The following is a 23,330-nucleotide window of genomic DNA, read 5'->3' as shown; positions in this document are numbered from 1 at the left end:
CTCTCCCAGCGACCCATTTCAACCTCCAGACGGACCTCTGGAACGGATTATGGTCGCAAATAGAGGTTCCACTGTATTTTAACTTTCCTGGTATTTTAACTTTTGTGTGTTTTAAAGTACAGTTGTGATTTTTTGTCAGTTTTATTGCTTTATCTTTTTGTAAACCACTCTAAGGTTGGTTGTTGTTTCTTACAATCAAGCAGTGTAGAAATTTTCGTGGAATAAATAATAATAAAATATTAATCAGAGAGCATTTTTTTTAAAAAAAAGTAAACAGTGTGGTCCACTACCTAAGAAGAGGTTTTTCTGCTTCTCTAAGATTGTTCCTGCTATAATGTGTGTGCATGATTACAGACTACTGTAATGCACTGTATGTGGGGCTACCCTTGTATCTGGTTTGGAAGCTGTGGCTAGTGCAAAATGCAGCTGCTAGGATGCTTTGTGAGACATTTGTGAGAAGTGCGCATATTACACTGGTGTTGATAGAACTGCACTGATTGCCTATTACAGGGGTGGCCAGCTACCAAGAGACTGCGATCTACAGTACTTACAGAATTAAAAACTAAAAACTGGCAGTGATCTACCCCCGTTTTTGGGGGGGTTCAGGTCAAAGTTTTTGACCTTTTTTTAGGGAGGAAGAAAGCTCCATTTTTAAGGCTGGGGAAACAAACAGCCTCACTGAGTGAACTCCATCTTCCATCCAGCAGATTGTGCAACAATGGAGGACAGGGCGAGGGGGCAGGGCAAGATTCGATTTTACCAACACTAAGGAAAGGGACCCAGCGATCAACCGCGATCTCCCAAAACCTCACGGGGATCTACCAGGAGATCACGATTGACCTGTTGGACATCCCTGGCCTATTAGATCCTCAGGCTACATTCCTGTTCCTTCAGGGGGACGTAACCTACCCCAAACAGGCTCTCTCCCTAGGTCCTGCATCTTTTTAATGTTATGAACCATCCTGAGATCGACAGGAATAGGGAGGTGTACAGATGATGATGATGATGATAATAGTCTCTCCTGATTTAGAAGATGCCCAAGCTTCTGTGAGAATAAGCATGTTCTGCTAACCCAAAACCAGTATTTCTGACTCTATGTGACAAATGAACAATATTAATATTTGCTGGAAAATGCTTCTTTAATAATGTGATATTCCCATTTCTCTTCTTATTTTAAAAAGCTTTCCCTTCCCTCAGAGTTCTGCTCTCCTCTGCCAGCCCTCTCAGGTTTTTAAATTAGCATTAGCACGTTAATCCTAAACCAAGGCATTGGATTTTATCAGAAAAGACACACTAATCTCTCTTCACTTTGTGTGACCTTGCGGGGGCAACTGCTTGTGTTTGAAGTAAGCGTACCAGAAAGTAGATGCAAGCACTGAGGGCTGGGACAAACCACTGGGTGCATTGAACGTGTTGATAAGGTAATCAAGAAAAAAGGAATTTCACTGAAAGATTTCTTACGGACATTATTGTTAAGGGAGACTTAGTTAAGTTTTCATAATTAAAATACTTCGGAATCTGATTTATTTAACTGGAGACATTTTGTCTGCCTTGTAGAAATGAGAAAATTTCTGGTTTAGGGTTTGTAATTGAGTTTTTACAGACTTTCTGCTTAATACATAGGTACAAAAAATAGTGGGCCATTATGCTTTGGTGCAACATGAAGGAAGCCGGTACTTGAGTAGTCTCTTCTCTCTCCTCCCCTTGCATACCCCGTTTTCTTCCCTCACTTCTGTTTAAGTAGCAAATCATGCTTGCAGTTACATTCAAACCAGGAAAATATGGTTTGTGCAAACCATTGTTTGCCCACAATCCAGCACCACAAACCAGGATTGAAACAAACCATTTTTTCCATTTCAGAGAAAATAAGAAAACAAGGGTTTGTGAAGAACTACAAAGGAAGTGCAGAAATCACTGCACATGAGGGAAGGAGGCCACATGTGAACCCAAGACTTAAGATTTTTTTGGGTATTAACACCAAAACATGGTTTAGCCTTGTTTCTGAAGCAATTCAGTGCCTTGACGTGTTGGGCTTTAGGTTTGCCGCAAAATGAAACAGAGGTGAAATATCATTAAAGAGCATATAAATATTGAGTTGTAGCTGCAAAACTGGATGCCTTCATCTTCCCCACCTTCAATAAAACCTGTCTCTCCTGCCACCATGGTGGCATTTTGACTGAGTGCATCAGCCTGACACTTATACAAGTGACACAAACATTTTATGATGAATGCATTTAATAAGAAGTTGAGAAGTTTCTCATCTCCCACAGCTTATAATCATAACCAATCATTCAACACTTAATTTATTATGTTACCAACAGTAGTGAAGGATTTTTTCTGCCCTGTGGTGTTGGAATGTAAAAATATGTAGCCATGTTGACTTCTAAAAAATTGATTTTGGCTCTTACTACACACACACACACACACACACACACATATATATATATATATATATATATACACACACAGTGGTACCTCGGGTTAAGTACTTAATTCGTTCCGGAGGTCCGTTCTTAATCTGAAACTGTTCTTAACCTGAAGCACCACTTTAGCTAATGGGCCTCCTGCTGCTGCCGTGCCGCCGGAGCACGATTTCTCTTCTCATACTGAAGCAAAGTTCTTAACCTGAGGTACTATTTCTGGGTTAGCGGAGTCTGTAACCTGAAGCATATGTAACCTGAGGTACCACTCTCTCTCTCTGTGTGTGTGTGTACACACACACAGCAGTCACGAAATTAAAAGACGCCTGCTTCTTGGCAGAAAAGCAATGACAAACCTAGACAGCCTCTTAAAAAGCAGAGACATCACCTTGCCAACAAAGGTCCGTATAGTTAAAGCTATGGTTTTCCCAGTAGTGATGTATGGAAGTGAGAGCTGGACCATAAAGAAAGCTGATTGCTGAAGAATCAATGCTTTTGAATTATGGTGCTGGAGGAGACTCTTGAGAGTCCCATGGACTGCAAGAAGATCAAACCTATCCATTCTGAAGGAAATCAGCCCTGAGTGCTCACTAGAAGGACAGATCCTGAAGCTGAGACTCCAATACTTTGGCCACCTCATGAGATGAGAAGACTCCCTGGAAAAGACCCTGATGTTGGGAAAGATGGAGGGCACAAGGAGAAGGGGACGACAGAGGACGAGATGGTTGGACAGTGTTCTCGAAGCTACCAGCATGAGTTTGACCAAACTGCTGGAGGCAGTGGAAGACAGGAGTGCCTGGCGTGCTCTGGTCCAGGGGGTCACGAAGATCGGACACGACTAAACGACTAAACAATCGGTCTTAAGTGACACGTCTACATATCCCATGCTTCTGGTTTACTGAAAATCCTTTAGAGATGTTAAGATATGCTACCGATGTCTAAGTAACTGAGTTGTATTTGTCTCTAGAGAAAATGATTACAGAGCCTCCTGGTTTAAGAAGAGAGAGGCTTAAATCTATGCTAGATTTAGTACGGCATTATCTAGACCTGAGTATTCCAAGGTGAACAACAGTTGCATTTTAATTAAATTTAACTTGTCAAATTTAATCAAAGCCAATCAAATTTAATATCAGAGCCAAGAAATTGTCACCGAAGGCAATTCTTAGCACCAAATCAGTCCTAGGCATGGGGTTATTTTAAGCAAACCCTGCTAATTTCTGCCATATTTTCTCATAAGTACCGTATTTTTCCATGTATAATATGACCTCTATTTTTTTTTTAATCCAAAACTAAGAAGTTACTCAAAATTGTTGAGCTTTCTGCAGGGCACCAATGCTGCCCGCTGAGTGAAGCAGAAGCTTTCACGGCAGCCGTGGGAAGATCAAGGAAATACCGTATTGTTCCACGTATAAGATGACCCCCAATTTTTGACTAACAAAATTGAGCAAAAAGCATTGTCTTATACACTGAAAAATACGGTAAGTGTGAATGGGGTCGTTGCCTAGGAGAAGTAGTCAAAGGTGCTATGGGGGAAAACGGCTTCTTGTAACCTTTGGATTTTTGCCAGATGGCATGTAGCCCCAAGCTGTCATTTGAACAGAAATGCAATTTTGAGAAGTTGTAATGGATACATAAGATGTTTTGGTTTGATATTTCACGGTTCAGTGGTACTGTGTGGGGGTCTTCTTCAGCGTCCTTCGTAATAGCCTAGGACTGTCTGTATCTGTCAGTGCTGTCATGTACATTTATAGAGACAATATAAAAAGACTTTGTGGGGGAAAGAAACTTGAAACAATGTGCTTGGCTGCTGAGAGTGGCGGTACCTTTTCTTAATGGATCGTGTTTACATCAGCGACTGCCTATCACAAAGTGAACGAAAAACACTTTTGAGCACATTTTAGGTCCATTAAAATGTACAGAGGGATTGTCAAGAAGTGGGAGAAATTGGACTGTTTCTTATACTGAAACGCTCAACCTGCAGGTGCTTTTTGATGACTTGAAGATCACAAACCTTGCAAAGATTTTCCATAAACTTTCCTGTTATTTTTGGTACTCTCCTCCCCCCACCCCGATTCTCTGTGTCTCGGTAGCTAGGGTTTAGGGTCAAAAAAGGATTTCTTTGCAGTATTCTGGTACAACTTTTGTCTGCTGTAATTAAAAAAATAAAAATTCTTCTCTGTATTAACCTCTGTTGTGAAGCTAGTTTTTGAGTCAGGAGTTTGACAACTGTGGAGTAATTTCAAAGGAATCTGTGATCTTGTAAAAAGAAGGAAATGTCGGCATGTGCTGACAATTCCCTCATTCCTTCTTGGTAAAGCTTTGTTGTGAATATGCTTCAGCAGAGTTGGATCACTGTCAGAAGAGGAATTTAAATAACTAAGTATTTTCCAATAATTCATAAAATATGAATACGAACAATCTGTTCATTTCAATGAAGCTTCACCATGGAAGAATGATGGAGAAGAGCTTCTGTCTGGTAAGTCATGTGTAAATTCATGTGCGGTCAGTTGCTAGAACCATGTTTCTGAGAACCAGGGGTTTTATCAAGATTCTTCCAGAAAAACATCAGCAATGGCAAAAATTAAGTTGTCCACCATAACCAATCTTTGACCAAAATGCACAGGTCGTGGAGAATGGTGCGTTTGCTTTAGGTTGTCCTCTTTGTAGCCCCAGAAAGTCTGGTAGGTCGCGCAAATGGAGACTGCACCCCAGTAAGTGCCTCGGAATCCAGTGGCATAGCGTGGGTTGCCAGTGCCCGGGACCACGTGGATGGGCGGGTGAGAGGGAGGGAAACTGCAAGCATGCACATTCAACAGCCTAATGGCGTCTGCATCACCCAGGAGATTGCAGACACAGAGATAAGAAGAGTCACTCTGTTGTCTGGAGAGGTCACTTCCTGGAGACGCCATTTTCAACGGAGCCCAGGAAGCATACAGTTGTATTGAGGCAGCACTGGGGGTTGAAATTTTGCACCCCCAAACAATTTTGTGCCCGGGGCAACTGCCCCTGTGGCCACCCCCACACTATGCCACTGTCTGAATCACCTGTAGTGTGCAGGGTTTCAGTGTAGTGGTTCCTGCACTGATAAATACTGTATTTTTTGCTCTATAAGACGCACTTTTCCCCTCCTAAAAAGCAAGGGGAAATGTGTGTGCGTCTTATGGAGCGAATGCAGGCAGGAAGCTCTGCTCAGCGCTCCCTTTAACGAGCCGCGTGGAGCGTGTGTGCGGCTCTTGGGGGCTTTTCCCCGAGGAGGGAGAAGGGCTGCCCTTCTCCCTCCTCGGGGAAAAGCCCCCAAGAGCCGCACACACAATCTGCAAGCTCTTTAAAGGGAGCACGGCTCTTGGGGGAGCCTTAGCCGCGTGGAGCCTCTCCCGGGCAGTGGGAGCCTTCATCCCCTGCCCGGGAGAGGCTGCGCGCGGCCAAGCAAGAAGCCAGGACAGCCAGCGGGATCGCTGTGCAGCTGTCCTGGCTTCTGCGATTCAGATTTTTTTCCCCCTTGTTTTCCTCTTCCAAAAATTAGGTGTGTCTTATGGTCTGGTGCGTCTTATAGAGCGAAAAATACGGTAGCTGCAGAACGGGTTTCCAAAAGGTCACGGAGTTTGAAATCCACTTCTCTTGAGCGGTTGCTGGAGAGTCCAAAGAGTTCAGTGGAAATGCGAAAGTTTGAGAACTGCCAGGACAACAAGCTCTGAATGTGCAAATAGATTGTGCCATCTCCGTTTCTTCCCCACAGAGACCTTGCTTCTCAGGGAAGCCTTTTCAGCGGCTTTCTTGCAACCCAGAAACGCAGCTGCCTCCAGATAGACATACTAGGCCTAGGGGCTCTGCAGCTGATAAAAGGGAGCACACTTAAAATGTACAGTGATAAAAATACCTGATCTACTGTGAGCTCTGCGGCATGAATGTTTAATGCCCTTCTGCCATTCCTACTTATAACTTGTCACCCCTTGATACAAGTTTAAAGCTATGGGATTCGGTGGCTTGCTTCAGTTCACAGAGGGTGGCATTATTTAGGAGAACCATGCTGATTTATCTCCACTAGTTATGGGGCTCAAACTCAGCTAGCGGAATGGAGAGTTCCATAACCTTTTGATCTAATCCGTTGGGTTAAATCCTGATTCTCTTTATTCGTAGAGGCGGTGGGCAGCTATTGCAGGTGTAAACTACTACACCAGTTCTTCTACTACACCAGTTCTTTCTTGGGGAGAACTAGGCTTTTTTGGGGGGAGGCTTTATCTTTGAAAAATTGGTATTTTGTAGATCTAGCTTCCGTGCCGCTAAAGCTGTTCATGTTTATAATATCAATGGACGTGGTAGATCATTCCTCCTCAAGTCATGTTTTCAAAAAAAAATTTCCTTTCTTTTTTCTTTAAACAGGCTCCACTTTGTGTAGTTATGAACTAAAGCCATCTGAATACACTACAGATCCAAGGGCTGCCAAGCTTTGCCCCAAGCTCCCAGTTCCAGAGAGGTAATGAAATGACTGCTTTGTGTCTCATTCTTGTGTCAAAACATAACTTTTGTCGTTGTTAATATGAGATAAAATGACTCAGCAGCCTTATTGCTAGCTCAGCATGCAGCCGCAGGGTATATTTATAGGTGTTCCCTTTAACGCCCTTGTCTAAGGAAAAGGACCAGTTTCTTATCTGATACACTTTACAAGTTAAGACAGCATTTAAAAATACATTGGAAAATGTGTTATATTGATACTGCTGCCACCACTCAGCCTGGGACTTGAAGGAGTTTAGCGCTTTTAGGATGCTCTGCTATAAACAGCTTAGGGGTGTGTTTGATGCACGTGCATGAGAATGGTTCTTTGTCAATTGCGACAGAACTGTTGTGTCTTCTCTTGTATTTCACTGAGTGACATTTGGTTTGTTGGCTGGTTTTTGTTGGACCCCTAACATCCTGCTCCTGAGTTTCTCAGTCTAGAATGTGGAAAACTAGAGTCATAGCTATGCAGGGATCCCCTTTGTACCCACGGTTTAACATCTAATCTGGAAACAACCTTTGACACTGCTCGTAGTTTATTGAGCTTGTCTGATCAGCATATAGCCTCATAACTGAAGGAAACTGAAGGCCACTTAATGAAAAATTTAAACTGGTTATTCGGTCTGAACATTCAAACAGTTAATTTTTGACCGATTCTAATCCCCAAATCTAAAATGGTTGGATTTCTTGAATTAACGAGCACTTATCTTGCATTCAAGCCTTTGCCCCTCATCAGCACAGAAAGTAAAGAAAGCTTTTAGGGAATGAGATCTGCAAAACTCAATTTTAATTTTAAATTCAGAAACTTTAATTTCATTTTCTTTTCCCGTATTCCTAAGTGTAAAGTGTCCAGGAAACCCCAACTTATGGCAGCCCTAACCAGTTCTGTAGTTTGTGTTACGGTTTATTTGATCCAATAATTTGGATTAAAGGAAACCTATTATTAGTAAAAGTGACAACAGTAGGTTGTATTCTATTTTCCCTGAAATAACTGCAAAACAGTGTAATAAGGGGCCAGATAGGAAGCTTTTGAAAAGTGAAATGGGCACAGGGGGAGAATTCCACCCCACCCCCCGGACTTCTTTCTGTTTTTCAGGCTCATTTTTGATGCTAATGTTCTGTGGCGCTTCTGCCTTCCCAAAAAACCTTGTATGCCATGGTAAAAATGAAGGTCTGAATACGTATGTATGCATCCATGTGTTGGAAAGTGTGTGTGTGTGTGTGTTAATGTAGAATCCTTCCCGCCCATACAGAGCTCAGAACATTATTAAACGAAGGATTATACTTGAGAGAAGTTGCAATTCCATTAAGACATGTAATATCCCTGGATATGATCAACAGCCATTAATAAAAGAACAGAGGGTCACTTTGAATAAATTTATTATTCTGTTCGTTATTAAAAAAGGGGGCAGCACATCTCACACCTACCAGAGTCAGAACTCCTGAAATAGAAATTAGTCTCATGCGCTGGATTCTCAAGAGTCCCATTTATTCCAAGACATCATGTAGTAACCACTGACCTCATTTTTTATTCATTATAGCAAAGTTAGATTTTGTCTCCTACACATAAAACCAGGTAGTAGATAATCCCTGGCTTCAGCAAAAGGGAGTTCAGTGTAGTAATGGCTAGCTATGGTAAATTTGGGGTTGCAGAGGACAAGGCCATCTCTGAGCAAGAGTAGTCCCAGATCAAGAGATTTTGCCGCCTGAGGCAAAGGACAAGATGGCACCTACCCCTATGCCATTTACAGTAGCCAGCCAGATTGGCAGGTGAATCTTATTTTAACGATGGGGCCAGAATACTGTCTTCCGCCGCACCTGAGGACAGCAGGCTAGCTTATACAGTGGTACCTCGGGTTAAGTACTTAATTTGTTCCGGAGGTCCGTTCTTAACCTGAAACTGTTCTTAACCTGAAGCACCACTTTAGCTTAATGGGGCCTCTTGCTGATGCCGCGCCGCCGGAACACGATTTCTGTTCTCATCCTTAAGCAAAGTTCTTAACCTGAGGTACTATTTCCGGGTTAGCAGAGTCTGTAACCTGAAGCTTATGTAACCTGAAGCATATGTAACCCGAGGTACCACTGTATAGGGCATGGAGCAGGCTGTGTAACACATGCATCTGTGTCCACTCCCTGCTGCTCAGTATCTGCCGCCAGAGGCAACTGCTTCATTTTGCCTTATGCTGGGTCAGGCCTCCCCTGCCAGCAAAAGGTTATGGCTAGTACCTGAACAACCATGAAACTGGTTTCAGTGAAGCCAAGGTGGCTTTACACTTGCTCTTCCTCAAACAAGAGTCAAGCCGCCCAGTGCTGCATAGCAGACTGCTTTCAAAATGGATGGAAGTTTCAGGAGGAGGAGCTCACCTATGCTATGCTGGTTCAAAAACAGTTATTGCCTCGTAAAATTGCACCAACATGCAAATCACGTACAAACTATTCCACTTCATGGGCCTTGGCTAATGGCAAATCTTTGACATTTGTGTAATTCTCTGATAACAGAAGTTGCTATTCCTGAATCTGCTGTTCACATTGTAAAGATAGAAAAACAAAACCACGTTTAAGAGCATTTGTTCACACTGCCCACTACATGAGCGAAGTTTTATAAGTTTTATCTTTAATACCTTGCTTTCCACAAAAATCCCTTTATAGGGGGGAAATTGTGAAAACTTTGCTCTCAGCAGTGAGTATTTTCATATATTTTGGGTGGAGAAGAATCCAAAAATTTGGTACCTAATGTTTCGATTCATGTGCCTTTCTCTCAGTCAAGTTGTGAATTCATAAGTAATGAAAATGTTTATTCATGTTTATTTTTATGTTATTCATTTATTATTTTAATAACAAGTGCTGTTATTGCTGTAATTATGTGTATGTTTTAAAATTTTATATATGTATATATTTTTAATTCTATTAATGCTCACTTGTTTTTAATGATTTCCCCCCTATATTTTGGCAATTCTTGTTTTTATCTGTAAGCTGTATTGACTCATGTCAGGGAAAAGGGCAGAATATAAATATATATAGTAATAATATTTATAGTAATATGTAGTAATAATAGATATAACATTATTATTATTATTATTATTATTATTATTATTATTATTAAATAACACTTAAAGTATCCTAAGTGCTGCACAAAAATAAAAAAAACAAGATAATGTCAGCCCATAACGTTACAATATAGCAGACAGAACACATTTGCTTTCCTGTTTTTTGTTTTTGTTTTTGTTTCGGCTTCCTACTTGTTCTGCTTTACATTGTTAGTCGCATTGAACGTTTTGTTGTAGGGTGTCCTGCAAATATTGTAAAATGAAACAAGCACATTTTAATAAAGGAGAAGCGGACAAAGAGGTAAATCTAGACCCCACTTCTTAAGGTTCCCAAATCATTCTTGCGATAGCCAGCTCAAACAGAAGCACTCTCACCTCTCTCCCTCTCTCTCTCAAATGTAGCCTGGTGGAATGGCCCCCGCCCAAAGATGACAGTTCAGAGAGGAGAAGAGCCAAATGCAGCTAGTTTCATAGCCAAGCAAGTAGAACAAGGCCTACTATCTGGTCGCTTCCTCAGGTGCATCCAGGTGAAGCAGTTGCTAATAGACAGGACCTAATGCCACAATATATTTGAGTGTTTTTTCTCCAGTGTTGTATGAGAGCTAGGTAAGATTTCTTCCATAGAAACTGGGATCCTCCTGCCTCAAGTGTGTATTTTCTATATACAGTCAAACCTCAGAACTCGAATGGCTCCGTTGCCGAATGTTGCAGTTCCTGAAGGCCAAAAACTCGGAAGTAAGTGTTCCGGTTTTCAAACTTTATTTGGAACGACCAACGCGGCTTCCACTTGAGTGCAGGAAGCTCTTGCAACCAATCAGAAGCTATGCCCAGGAACTCGAACATTTTGGAAATAGAACCGTCTTCCGGAACGGATTACTTTCGGGTTCCGAGGTTTGACTGTACAGCTAAAGTTTTAGAAAGTATGGTGTCTCGTAAGAAAGTATTCCGAATTAAGGGAAATGACTCTTACATAATGGTAATACTTACAGTTAGAATTGCTTTTTGCAAAACAAACAGCTTCAGGGATTTTATATCTTCCCCCTCATCATGCACACGACAACATCAGGAACTCCATGCATCCTGGAACAGCTCCCTTCAGGCTGAGGTGATCGTGCTTTTGCTGGGGAGAGTGTTGGTGGTGGTGGACATGATGTAGAAAGGGTGAGGTTCTCACTGGCCCCTTCAGGCATTTGGAAATGAACTCCTAAATAGGGCTTCAGTAGAGGAGCATGGGACACGGGTGGCGCTGTGGGTTAAACCACAGAGCCTAGGACTTGCCAATCAGAAGGTCGGCGGTTCGAATCCCCGCGACGGGGTGAGCTCCCATTGCTCGGTCCCTGCTCCTGCCAACCTAACAGTTCGAAAGCACGTCAAAGTGCAAGTAGATAAATAGGTACCGCTCTGGGGGGAAGGTAAACGGCGTTTCCGTGCGCTGCTCTGGTTCGCCAGAAGCGGCTTAGTCATGGTGGCCACATGACCCGGAAGCTGTACGCCGGCTCCCTCGGCCAATAAAGCGAGATGAGCGCCGCAGCCCCGGAGTCGGGCATGACTGGACCTAATGGTCAGGGGTCCCTTTACCTTTTAGAGGAGCATGAAGGTGTGCTGTTGACTCTGTGGCCTCGCTAGCCTTTGCAATCTGAAGTTGTACAAGCCAATGAAGTTTTAGCACTCCATCTGCACAAACTACGCTTTAGTCATTGCAGCTCGCTTGAGAGCTTACACTTTAGAACTGCTTGTCAGCTCTGTGGAAATGGAGGCTCTAAAAATTCTCTAGATGTGGCAGGTTGCAATTTCCTCTCAGTTTGGGGATAATAATTAGACAATGAGTGTTAAGTATGTTTGCGAGTGATTAAGTAATAAATCGTGAAAGGGGTTTGTTGAAGGCAGCATATTCTACTCTGCCTGCATGAAGCGAAGGTTGAGCATTTTTTGAAAGACTTCCCATGGAGGACCCAAAAGGCACTGCATACTCAGCTTGCCATAACTTGCTTGAACCTGGCAAGTAAGACAGCAGGAACTGATTCAGAGACAGAAGAGCCTAGAGGTTAAATAACGCTCCCTTTGCATATGAAAGAGTGATTCTGTTCATTGATTCCAATTAGAAAGACGAGTGTCTTACAAATAGAAATGCGAAAGCTTCTCTCTTTACAAAGGGAAATAAAAATAGGTTTGACAGTCTGGTATATATTTTGGTGGCAGCAATGCTGCTGTCTGTGTAGGAAGAATGGGGGTTGATGGGAACATTAACACGCCAGGAAGTTGTGCTTTTCTCCGTAGGCCCTAATTCCATGCAAAATATTGATGACTGAAATGTGGGATTTTCCTAACATTCTTTACGGTAGAGATTTGGGTATTAATTGCAAAAGCAATAAGTTGATACTTCGACACCACTGCCGAAGCACGACTTCAGCAATGCTTTTGCAGGACATGGAATAATATTATAAACTGGGAGCAAAATTTGTATTTAGCTATGGTATGTCAAAGTAGGAGACTTCAGCACTGAAATAAAACATTTAGGGAAGGTCTGCTATGTTTGGCATTCCAACACAGTTCTTTCTTAATGCTATTTTGCTACAATTGTTGGACACCTTTTTGTTCTAACATCAGTGGAAATCTTAAAACCAGGATCTAAATCAGGAGGAGGCCAGTTCACTGTCCCTCAGACCTTGGGGGGGCTGGACTATATTTTGAAGAGAGAAAAAAATGTACGAATTCCTATGCCCCACAAATAACCCAGAGATTCATTTTAGATAAAAGCTCACATTCTACTCATGTAAAAACACCAGGCACGCCCCACAAATAACCCAGAGATGCATTTTAAATACTAGGGCACATTCTACTCATGTAAAAACATGCTGATTCCCAGACTGTCCGCAGGCCAGATTTAGAAGGCGATTGGTCTGGATCCGGCCCCCGGGCCCTAGTTTGCCTACCCATGATCTAAATCAGTCAGTGACCAGCAGGTCTCATGTGACCGACACAGGCCTCCCATGCAGCTGGCCCAAGCATCCTGTAAAGAGTGTTGCCAGTTGCCTAAGCTGAGCTGAGTACAATTGCAAGGGGGGAAGGAAGAGCACAGGACATCAACATATATAAATCACAAGAAGGTGCACGTGTACATCATGCTCCTCTCAGCCTGCCAGACAGCTGTCTGACAGGCTGGGAGGAACACGTTCTGTTCTGTTCTGTGCTGGTGTGGAGGGAAATCTGCCCTTCTCTGCCCCGGGAGGCTATTGCCATTGGGGCCCCTGCTTTTGAAGACATTTCCCCTCCTGCTTGGCTATAGCAGAGTTGAAACAGTCATTAACTGGGCTCCTTGATACGGATAAAGCAAAACAAATCGTTGTGTTTGAGACTTTGGGCGTGGTAGCTGCAGAATTAGGCTTGGAATTCTAGGTATATTGCACTGGTGTGTGGAGGGTGTTTGTGAAAGAGTGGAGGGAATAATGTTTGTATGAGATATGTGGAGTGTATGTGGGCGTGCATGCCCAGAGCACACCACTGGCATGCACCGCCTGTGTGCCCATATAGCCCTTAGGGGCTAAAAGGTTGCCTACTTTGATCTAAGGAGTTTTACATAGAGATCTACATTAGGGTTACCAGACGTCTCCGGTTCCTGAGGACAGTCCCCGGATTTGCAAATCTTTCGCCCACCATTTTTCCTGTGCCACGGCAGTGAGTAGCAAGTAGCGAGCATCTCCTGAAGCCAGCCAGAGCCAACTGCACTACTAGACTGGCCCCTCCTGGGCAACAGCCACCCACCCATGACTCCCGAGCCTCCCCTGATCTGCCAAAACAAAGGGGGAAGGGGGAAGGAGATCAGGGAAGGCTCAGGAGTCACAGGCAGGCGGTGTGCCGTTGCCCAGTTTTTAAAAAAACTCTGCGCATTTATGTTTCACAGGGTGCGAAAGAAGGGCTCTGCACCTTTATACAACATGCATGTGTGCTTGGGTGCAGGGTCTTTCGCCTCACCATCCCCACTACTGACTCCTTGTTGCTACTTAGCTGCAAAAAAAAAGTGTCCCCGGATTCATTGAAAAAGATCTGGTAACCATAATCTACATGTGCACCGAGAACTTCCAGGACTCCCTTCCCAACCCCCACGGCCCTATCTCTATTTTTCCCTTCCCCAACCTGCCACTGAATATCGACAGAGCTTTCGGAGCAGTATTCAGTATTGTATGTGGCGCTGTAGGTGGAGAATACATTAGCTGCTGCCCGCAGGGGAATTGTCATGGTCCCTGGTATGTATACGTGTAAAACACCCTGAACTGCCTTTATGTCAGACTGCCTGCAGTCTCTGTAGAGTCTAAGGTGAGCAGCCTTACTTCTGGGAGTTACAGAAAATCGTCTGCCCGAGGCTCACCGCAATCTGAATATTTTCTGGAAATGTTTGAAAACCTCTACGTTACACATAATTAATTATATCTAGACATATTGGACTAGCGGTGTATTTTAAAAAAATAAAAAAAATAAATTGTATTTGGGGCTGATGGGTTTTGCTCTGTGTTCTGAGTTGATGGGACGGGAAACATCAGAATGTGCACTCCACCCTCTTCTTGGGATATCTTGGTTTTTAAAAACAGCATCACGACCCATTACAGTCATCTCCATTTACAGCAGCACCTTTCCGTTAACCTTGCAGCTCTTGGTTAGATGTTTACGAGGGTGGAGTGTACGGCATCAGTTCACCTTCCATTTGTGTGTTGATGTGGCATTTATATTACCTAGGAGTAATTTTTTTTTCTGATTATTTTTTTCCTTGTATCACCAGTGCACCTATTCCATTCTTCCATCGCTGTGCTCCTGTGAACATTTCCTGCTATGCCAAGTTTGCAGAGGCCCTGATCACCTTTGTCAGTGACAGTAGTGTCTTGCACAGGCTGATTAGTGGAGTAATGACCTGCAGAGAGATTATATTGGGACTTTGCTTGTTATCACTAGGTAATTGTTTTTCTCGTTCTTAGCTATTTCTACAGTACTGCAACAGGAGAATGTGAACATCTTCTGTCCCCACAATGTGGAAATAAAGCATGTTCAGTATTCGCTATTATAGCAGACGATTCCAAATTATATTTCCTACCCAGCAGCTGAATTAAATGTTTTTTTTTAACATGTATGTGCATTTGACTCTCCTTATATGTAACTAATGTGGGGATTTTGACTCGGCTCTGTGTCACTGTCATTGAACCCTCTGCTTTCCTTTAAAACAACCTCCCCAGTGTACAGCATTCATAAGCCTTGGGCTTAAGCTTTGGGTTCAGATTGCTAAGTGAATGTTGATACTTAACCCTTAATATCTTCAGGGACTTGGGTTAAAAGTAGGGCTGATATTTTTATTTTTTTATTTAGTTGATCAGTCTCCCAGTTCAGTGGGAGATCGCCTGAGAACCACATGTAAGGTGCTCCCTCAGAGATCTTGCAAAGCAAAACAAGAAGTCAATGAAAATATCATTTAAGTAAATGTGAACATTATCGTAGCTTTAGTATAGCTGCCCTTTTTGATCATGATTGCATGAATTGTGGAGCTTGCACTTTAATAAACAAAGGCTATCTATCCTTATTGGAAGAAAAGGCCCATATTTCATAACGCTCCTATTCTCTGTTTCTGAAACATACCGTATTTTTTGCTCTATAAGACTCACTTTTCCCCCTCCTAAAAAGTGAGGGGAAATGTGTGTGCATCTTATGGAGCGAGTGCAGGCTGCGCAGCTATCCCAGAAGCCAGAACAGCAAGAGGGATTGCTGCTTTCACTGCGCAGCGATCCCTCTCGCTGTTCTGGCATCTGAGATTCAGAATATTTTTTTTCTTGTTTTCCTCCTCCAAAAACTAGGTGCGTCTTGTGGTCTGGTGCATCTTATAGAGCGAAAAATACAGACCTAACTAACCCTAAAAAAGAGTTGCATGTACCTTATGTTCTAGTCCCATGAATTAAAATTGTATCTGATTCTTTCAAATGAGAGCAGAGCAGACACACACACGCCCCCCCTTCAAAAAATAACCTTTTCAGTGACAGTTGAGAGGACACTTTGAACTGTCCAAATGAAGTCATATAAATGCAGCAAAAGGAGAGCACAGCCCCAGATGCACATTAGAATGTGTCCTGGGATGTTCATCCAAGTGTAGAAGTTCTCTGCCTGCTCTCAATGAGATGTAGCATACTTGAATGGCCATTCTGAAGCACATTCTGGCATGGGTACAGCTGGGTTGGCTTTAGAATGAGGGCAGCACAGTTTTGCTTTCCTTGGCATCGCCCTGTAATCAAATCTGATTGGCTCTAGGATGTTATCATTTTACATGATCCTCAGTTGGCTGAGATTATGTAGCAAAGGAGAAAGAATTGTTTTTTTATTAAAAAAAATGGCACAGAAACAGCAATAGAGGAGAAATGACTGCAATAAAGAGCAGGTTTAGGCAGAATGCTTCTCCCTCCCCTGTAAAACTTCACTTTAACTTTAAATGTTCAAGGGTGAACATTCAGTGCAGTTTTAATTAAAATTGGCTTTCAGTGATTGATCAACTACTTACTTGAATAATCGATTAAATAGATTAGAGATTGCAGCCGTAGCTAAAGCCTCTTCTTAATTTTGTGCAGAGTTGGAATAAAAACAATATTTGCATTATTACGTGACATTGGAGTTTTGGTATGAATTAACCCAGACAGAAGCCAGCAACAACAATTCCAGTGTTAATCCTTTGCCAAAACATATTGCATGGTATCCAATGGTGCCCATTTGTCTGCAGATGAGACTTCTGCTTGTGCAATAGGACCTCTCATTCCACCTGCAGCCCCCTCAAATCTGCTTCAGAAAGTTGAGAGACCCTCTGAAGCAGATTGGGGCACATGGAGGACTTGCCAGAGGGGTAAAAGAAGAAGAAATCCTGTCACACAAGTAGAATTTCACCTACAACTCCTAATTATTAATAGTAAAGTGAAGTTTCTGTTTAAACATATACTAATCTGATGACTGAATAGAATAGAAAAAGCCGATGGAAGACTCCATTGATTAAAAATGGAAACCAAACTGGCCCAGCTGTTATATACCCCCACGGGGGGGGGGGGGAATGATTACATCAGTTATTGATTATTGATTATATCAAGGCCTGTTACAATAGGATTAATAGACAATTAAAATAACCGCGAAACACAAGCACGTTAAACTCATCACTTTGGGAGGAATAGTGGAAATGTAGACCTCTGAAACTTGGTAACTAAGTTAAATTGATTGTTGCCAAGTTACGGTCAGTGTAGCTGATTTTTACTTAAAAGCCTTCACATTTCATGCAGCAGTGAATATTCCAAATGTCGGTGAATGCTGGCATGCATGTGTGAATGTTGACAATCCCGGTTGAAGTTACTAAATGTCTGAAAACAGATAGACATTTCCCCATTTTATCAGTATTCACTGGCGTATGTTCTGAGTCACATTTAAGTGATTGTCAGCATTCACCTGTTCTGTGTTTTTGGATACTTGCTAATTTTAGGCTTTTGCTATAGTATACCTCTACATTTGCACACACATAAACAAACTTGGTTTGTTTGATGTGAATGACCAACCAGGTTCCTTTCAGGAACAGTGGCCACCTCCCAAATTATACCTGCAACCTGGAAGCCATTGAAGCTCTTCATGCTTTTCCAAGGCAGTGTAGTTTGTAGGAGAAACTCGCCCATGATGGCCTTATGATACTAAGTGCCAAGAGACGAGACCTTCATGTTCCAAATCAACAAAGAGCTAGACAAGTAGAAGATTGACAGTGAAAAGATCTTATTTAATGACCTCTCCTGAAAAACACAGCTCAAGCATAAAGTAGCATGTGGTTCTTATCACAATCTTGACATCTTAATTCATACTTGTCATAATAATTGTGCTTTTTGAGCATGTGTGTGTCTGCATGCAACTTTTTGGGTTGTGCTCAACATGAGTTGTGCGGTATTTTTGCAACTCATGATAATAAAGTTGCAGTTCTATCATGTCAACATTAGTTCTGTCATTGTATGTGTCTGCATCTCACTGTTAAATACATATGTCCCATGATGTGTAAATGTTCATATAGGGTTGGTTTGTTTAACTGGCAAATCAGACACTGAGTAGGATAGCTAGTTTATCTTGTACATTTTTGTACAAACAGTTAAAAAGTGAATTCAGCTGTATTTGTATTAATAAAGTCTCTTTTTTTGTTTTTGCTGTTTCCATTTTAAATAATTACCCTTCTTATTTTCTTTTGTTTTCTGCAGTGCTTTCCATGATTATGATGGTGATAATAAGATACATTTCAAGAGTACTTGTTTGGATTTTAACAATTCTTGTTGTTCTGGGATCACTTGGTAAGTTGCTGAAGCTGGTCGATGATGATGATGATGGTGATGGTGATGGTGATGATGTTGATGATGATGACTGGGTTACCCTAGCCACTCTGGGCGGCTTCCAACAAATTAAAACACAGTAAGACATCAGGCATTAAAAACTTCCCTATACGGGGCTGCCTTCAGATATTTTCTGAAAGACAGATAGTTGTTTATTTCCTTGGCATCTGATGGAAGCGTGTTCCACAGGGCGGGCGCCACTACCAAGAAGGCCCTGTCTCTGGTTCCCTGTAACTTCACTTCTTGCAGTGAAGGAACCAACTGAGCCTCAAGCAACAGCAAAGGATCCAGGAGGACTGCCAAGCTACATACCCACTCCTTCAGAGAGAGTGTAACTCCATCAAGAGCAGGCAACCTCCCATCCATCCATCCGGTCTAGGGAACCACCCACTAACAGCTCCTCAGTCTTATCTGGATTGAGCTCCAGTTTGTTGGCTCTCTTCCAATCCATTACCAAGGCACATCCACTGCCTCTCCTGCAGACATAACGGAGAAGTAAAGCTGTATGGCATCATCATATTGCTGACAATGTCCTCCAAAACTCTGGATGGCCCCACTCAGCGGTTTCACCTAGATGTTAAATAACACAGGGGATCAAATTGAGCCCCGAGGAACTCCACATTGAAGGCTCCATGGGGTTGATAAGCACTCCGCAAGCAACACCTTCTGGTTGTTGAGCTCCCAAGTAGGACTGGAAGCATCGCAAAGCGATGACACCTACCCCCAACTCATACAGCTTCTCCAGGCAGATACTATGGTTGATGGTATTGAAAGCCGCTAAGAGTTTGAGGAGAATTAACTAAGACATATTTCCCCTGTTTCTCTCCCAACAAATGCAGGGTGACCAAAGCAGTTTCTGTGCCAAAACTGGGCCTAAATCCCAATTGAAATGGATCTAGAAAATCCCATGTGTTTGTGTGTGTGTGTGGTTTTTTTAACTAGTGTGGTCCTATGCCGGACACCCTCTATGCAAATGGTCCCTTAGCTATGGGTAACTATCTGCCAGAATCCAGATCACATGTAAGCCTCGTTCCCAACGTTGTCATGGGCCTCATCCAGCCCCTGCCCTTCCCATGTTGCACAGGAAATCACTGCATGGAGCTTCTACTTGTGTACATTTGAATACGAGTAGAACCCCTTGGAGTGATCAGAAACCCAGATAAAGCAGGGTCCCTGATCACCTGGAAGACTTTACTTGTGTTCAAGCCTGTGCAACGCTGGGAAGGTCAGGGATGGAGCCTGTGGGGGGGGGTGCACACAATGGCATTGTTGAAGTGGGGCTTGTGTATGTCCCCTGCTTCTGTCCACGCATTGGCATTTGTCTGCTCAGGCAAATGTTGAAGCATGACTTGAGAATGGAGCGCATACGTCCTCCTGGGTTGTTCTATGAGCATTGCAAAGATGGGAGTTCATTTTCCTGCCTTTAAAGAGAGACACTGGAAAAGATCAGTAGGGAAGTGATGCTTCCCTTTGTCCTTCTTGCTTCCTTTAAAACCATTCACCTTCTACTTCAGAAACAATTGATTTGCAGCCATGGTTGCACTATTAAAGCTATGCCCATGGGAGCAATATCCATTTGGTTTAAGGATTTATGGGACTGAATGAGGATGTGGCCAATTATTAGGAAGAAAAATAAAGGGACAAAGCATGGGCAATATTTACATTCCACAATCACCTCCCATTGATGATTTCAGGGAATAAGACTTCGCTGAATAGGAAAGTGCAAAAGAAGCAGGCAAGGGAAATATAGCGATACAAGAGAAAAAGCAATAAAATTACAAGAGTGTTATTTGGCTGTCTTTGCCCTAATTGTATTGCTGCACTGCATCAATATTGGCATGAGGCATTTGTGAAAAGCCACCCACAAACAGCAGGTCTCTTCAAGCCAGCAGTTGGAGGAGGAAGCAGATAATCCTTCCCACCTCAGGATCCTTGGGCAAGATGATTTGGAGATCGGAGAAGAGGGCATTTATTTATAGAATTCTGAGTTTCAGTTTCCGGCAAACAGAGTGTGCTCAAAGCAGGATACAAAGGAGCAGGGAAAACAATAGTTGAAAGAGTATTAAGCAGTTAAGATGGTTGTCTCCTGTCAAGTTATCACTTCAGCAAAAACAGCATCCACCCAAGGGAACTGAGAAGTTCAGCCGGGGTAAAAACTGCATTTGGGGGGGAAAGGGCAAATGGATGCTCTGGTTGATCCCAGCTTTTAAAAAAAAAGCGCTCTTAGTTCTCATCAGTGATGAAGGTGGAATGCAAAGCAAGGCCTCAAGAAATAGGGAGAGATCTATGAGCAGGCTTCAGGGAGAGGTGCCAGTTGTGATTCTGGTTCGTGCCGATCATCCTATCCTAGCCTATTGAGTGTCTTAGTTAATAATTCCTGTGTATAACCTTTTTCTTGCCTGGAACTCCTCAGCTTCTAATTACGGAACAGCATCATAGCTGTGGTAAGATGTCTTGTAAAAAGCAAGCCCTCTTTGATCAGTTGTCTTTTGTGATATCAGAATGCCACACCGTCCTGACATTTATGTTGCAGCAGATCAGATAAGTCTGAATCTAGCCTGGTAAAGGATGAAATTGGCCAAGCTAATTGTGCTTATAAGTAATTACACATATGCTGTGAAACTGAAATGCACAATATCTTCTTCTTCGTGAGCACAGGTGGTACAGGAGTATTGTGGTGGTTGTACGCCAAGCAGCGGAAGTCTCCTAGCGATACTCTTACAGTTGATCAGCTTCAAATAGCCAAAGACAATCGTCAGGCCCTTCTGATCTATGCCATTGCAGCTACGGTCTTCACGGTACGTATTTAATAGCTGTGAAGTCAGGGCTCCGTGACACATGCTGCATATCTGTGTAGGCCAGAGCAGGAAGCAAAGTATTCAGCTTCACGGCTGCAAATGACAGCTTTCTCGTTCATGCAGTAAGCATTTGCAATTCATATGTGCAATGCTGTACACAGGTACAGGCCTTTCCCCCTAGTCCCTGTAGGAAAAAGTGAAGCAACCCTCATATGTTGTGGAGTATCAGGTAGGTTTTCTATGCAGGAAGAAGGCAGGCAGGCTTGTATGCAGGCTTGCATGCTGCCTCCCACAGGGCCTGGAACCTGCCACATCAATTAGGACATGGGGTTGTATCCAACACCAGTCATACTGAGATTCTGGAATTAATGAAAATTAACGGACACGACCAACAAAGATGCATTCCTTTCAATGGGTCTTTTCTGAGTAAAAATTAGTTGATGCAACCCGTAGTGCATATGTCCCTCTCATGTCAACCATGTGCCCCTTTCTCCCAATTCACGTTATGAGCTCTATACTTGGTAGGGAAAGTGCACAAAGCCAGGGTTTGCTCCTGCATATTGCCAAATGTGAAAAACTGAGCAGGGGCGGAGGAAGGGGGTGCGGGGGTGCCACTGGGGGGGGGTGACAAAATGCCAGGTGGCACTCACCGCAGAGCCTGCAGCACACCCTAGCCATGCATCTCTCCTGGGAGAGACGCGGTGGCTTGGGCGCCCGCAGGCTCCACGCTGCCCAAACGGTCTGTCCGCTGCCTCCCCCCCAGCTGTAGGGCGGCTGAGTGGGAGGAGGCAGGCAGACTCCGGTGGCCCCAGAGGTTTGCCTCGCCCTGCCCCTATGGGCGTGCCACCCCAGGCGCCCAAGCGGCTTCCTCCGCCGCCAGCACTGAGATCTTATGTGAACCAGCCCATAGAAATCCATTGACAGCAGTGCAGTTATACCAACATTACGGTTGTTGTTTTCTTTCTCTAGGTGTGGGAGTGAGAGATGGACAGGTGTCAGTGGTACCGAAGGGTTTTTGTTTTGTTTTTAGCATAAGGATGAGTTTGGAGGCAAGGAGAGGGATATATAAAATAATAAAAGCTTAAATTTACATATGGAGCTAGTGGTAGTGTTCATCTGAATAGTGATGTACAGTGGTACCCTGGATATGAACGGGATCCGTTCTGGAGCCCCATTCGCATCTAGAAGCAAATGTAACTAGCGACGGCACGTCTGAACACACTCGCGTCGCTTTTTGCCGCTTCTGCGCATGCGCGTGACATCATTTTGAGCGTCTGCGCATGCACGAGCGGTGAAACCCGGAAGTAACGCACTCTGTTACTTCCAGGTCGCCACGAAGCGCAACTCAAACGCGCTCAACCCGAAGCACATTCAACCCGAGGTATGACTGTAAGCTTTGCTCTTAAACCAGAAATGTAAGGAAGTGGAAGTATAGTAAAATATCCTTGGTTAGATACACACTTCAGTAAGTTACCACTTTTTGAAACACTGGTGGGCAGCAAAAGGGCCACATCAATTGGTGAGTGGCCTCAGGTTTCTCTGACCAGTTATGTGCTGTGATGCCCATAAATGCATCCATTATTGTTAGTAGGTGGCTCATGAAGTCAGGATGACGTCATACATTTTGTAATGAAGACTAAGGCTAGGAACATTACATATAAAATTAAATTTCAGAGCTGTGCGTGAGACTTTTGAGTCTTGTCTTAGTAGGTAAAATTCATCTAAAACAAGTCTCCTTCCTTTTGTAGGTTATCTTACTGTTGATAATGTTAGTTATGCGCAAGCGAGTATCTCTCACCATTGCCTTGTTCCACGTGGCTGGCAAGGTCTTCATTCACCTGCCACTACTCGTCTTCCAGCCATTTTGGACGTTTTTTGCCCTCATGCTCTTCTGGATCTATTGGATCGCGGTCTTGCTCTTCCTAGGTACCACAGGTATGTAAATCTCGCACAATTTCATAATTCCTTTCTCCTTCTTTTTGGTAACCTCAGAAAGTGTTAGTGTCGCTCTTCTCTATTGACTGAATCAAATGAAATTCAGCCAAGTAAATGAGTCTGCATTAAAATAAATGAAAACAAAACAAGGCATGAGTTAAATGCAGCATGGCTGATCTTTATGTATGAGCACATTGAGCCGTGGCTTCGCAGCAGGTGCGCATGGATGTTAAAGGCAGGCACTGAACTTTCCCGCTTTGTGTCTGCAGG

The 23,330-nt window shown here is 43.2% G+C and overlaps 1 protein-coding gene across 2 annotated transcripts in view; it reads left to right on the top strand.

The window, feature by feature from the left end:
- The window catches only part of SLC44A1 (solute carrier family 44 member 1), an 80,517-nt gene that overhangs the window by 35,869 nt on the left and 21,318 nt on the right, over positions 1-23,330 (top strand). For both annotated transcript variants that reach the window (XM_080986781.1, XM_080986780.1), the window contains exons 5-9: positions 6,801-6,894; positions 14,736-14,905; positions 18,199-18,288; positions 20,986-21,125; positions 22,874-23,060. In XM_080986781.1, the coding sequence (XP_080842907.1) occupies positions 6,801-6,894; positions 14,736-14,905; positions 18,199-18,288; positions 20,986-21,125; positions 22,874-23,060 (681 nt within the window). The remainder of the gene's footprint in view (positions 1-6,800; positions 6,895-14,735; positions 14,906-18,198; positions 18,289-20,985; positions 21,126-22,873; positions 23,061-23,330) is intronic.

The sequence above is a fragment of the Podarcis pityusensis genome (assembly GCF_964106645.2).
Source record: "Podarcis pityusensis genome assembly, chromosome: 17".
Taxonomy (NCBI): domain Eukaryota; kingdom Metazoa; phylum Chordata; class Lepidosauria; order Squamata; family Lacertidae; genus Podarcis; species Podarcis pityusensis.
The sequence above is the reverse complement of the archived record's forward strand: the minus strand, read 5'-3'. Positions and strand labels throughout refer to the sequence as shown.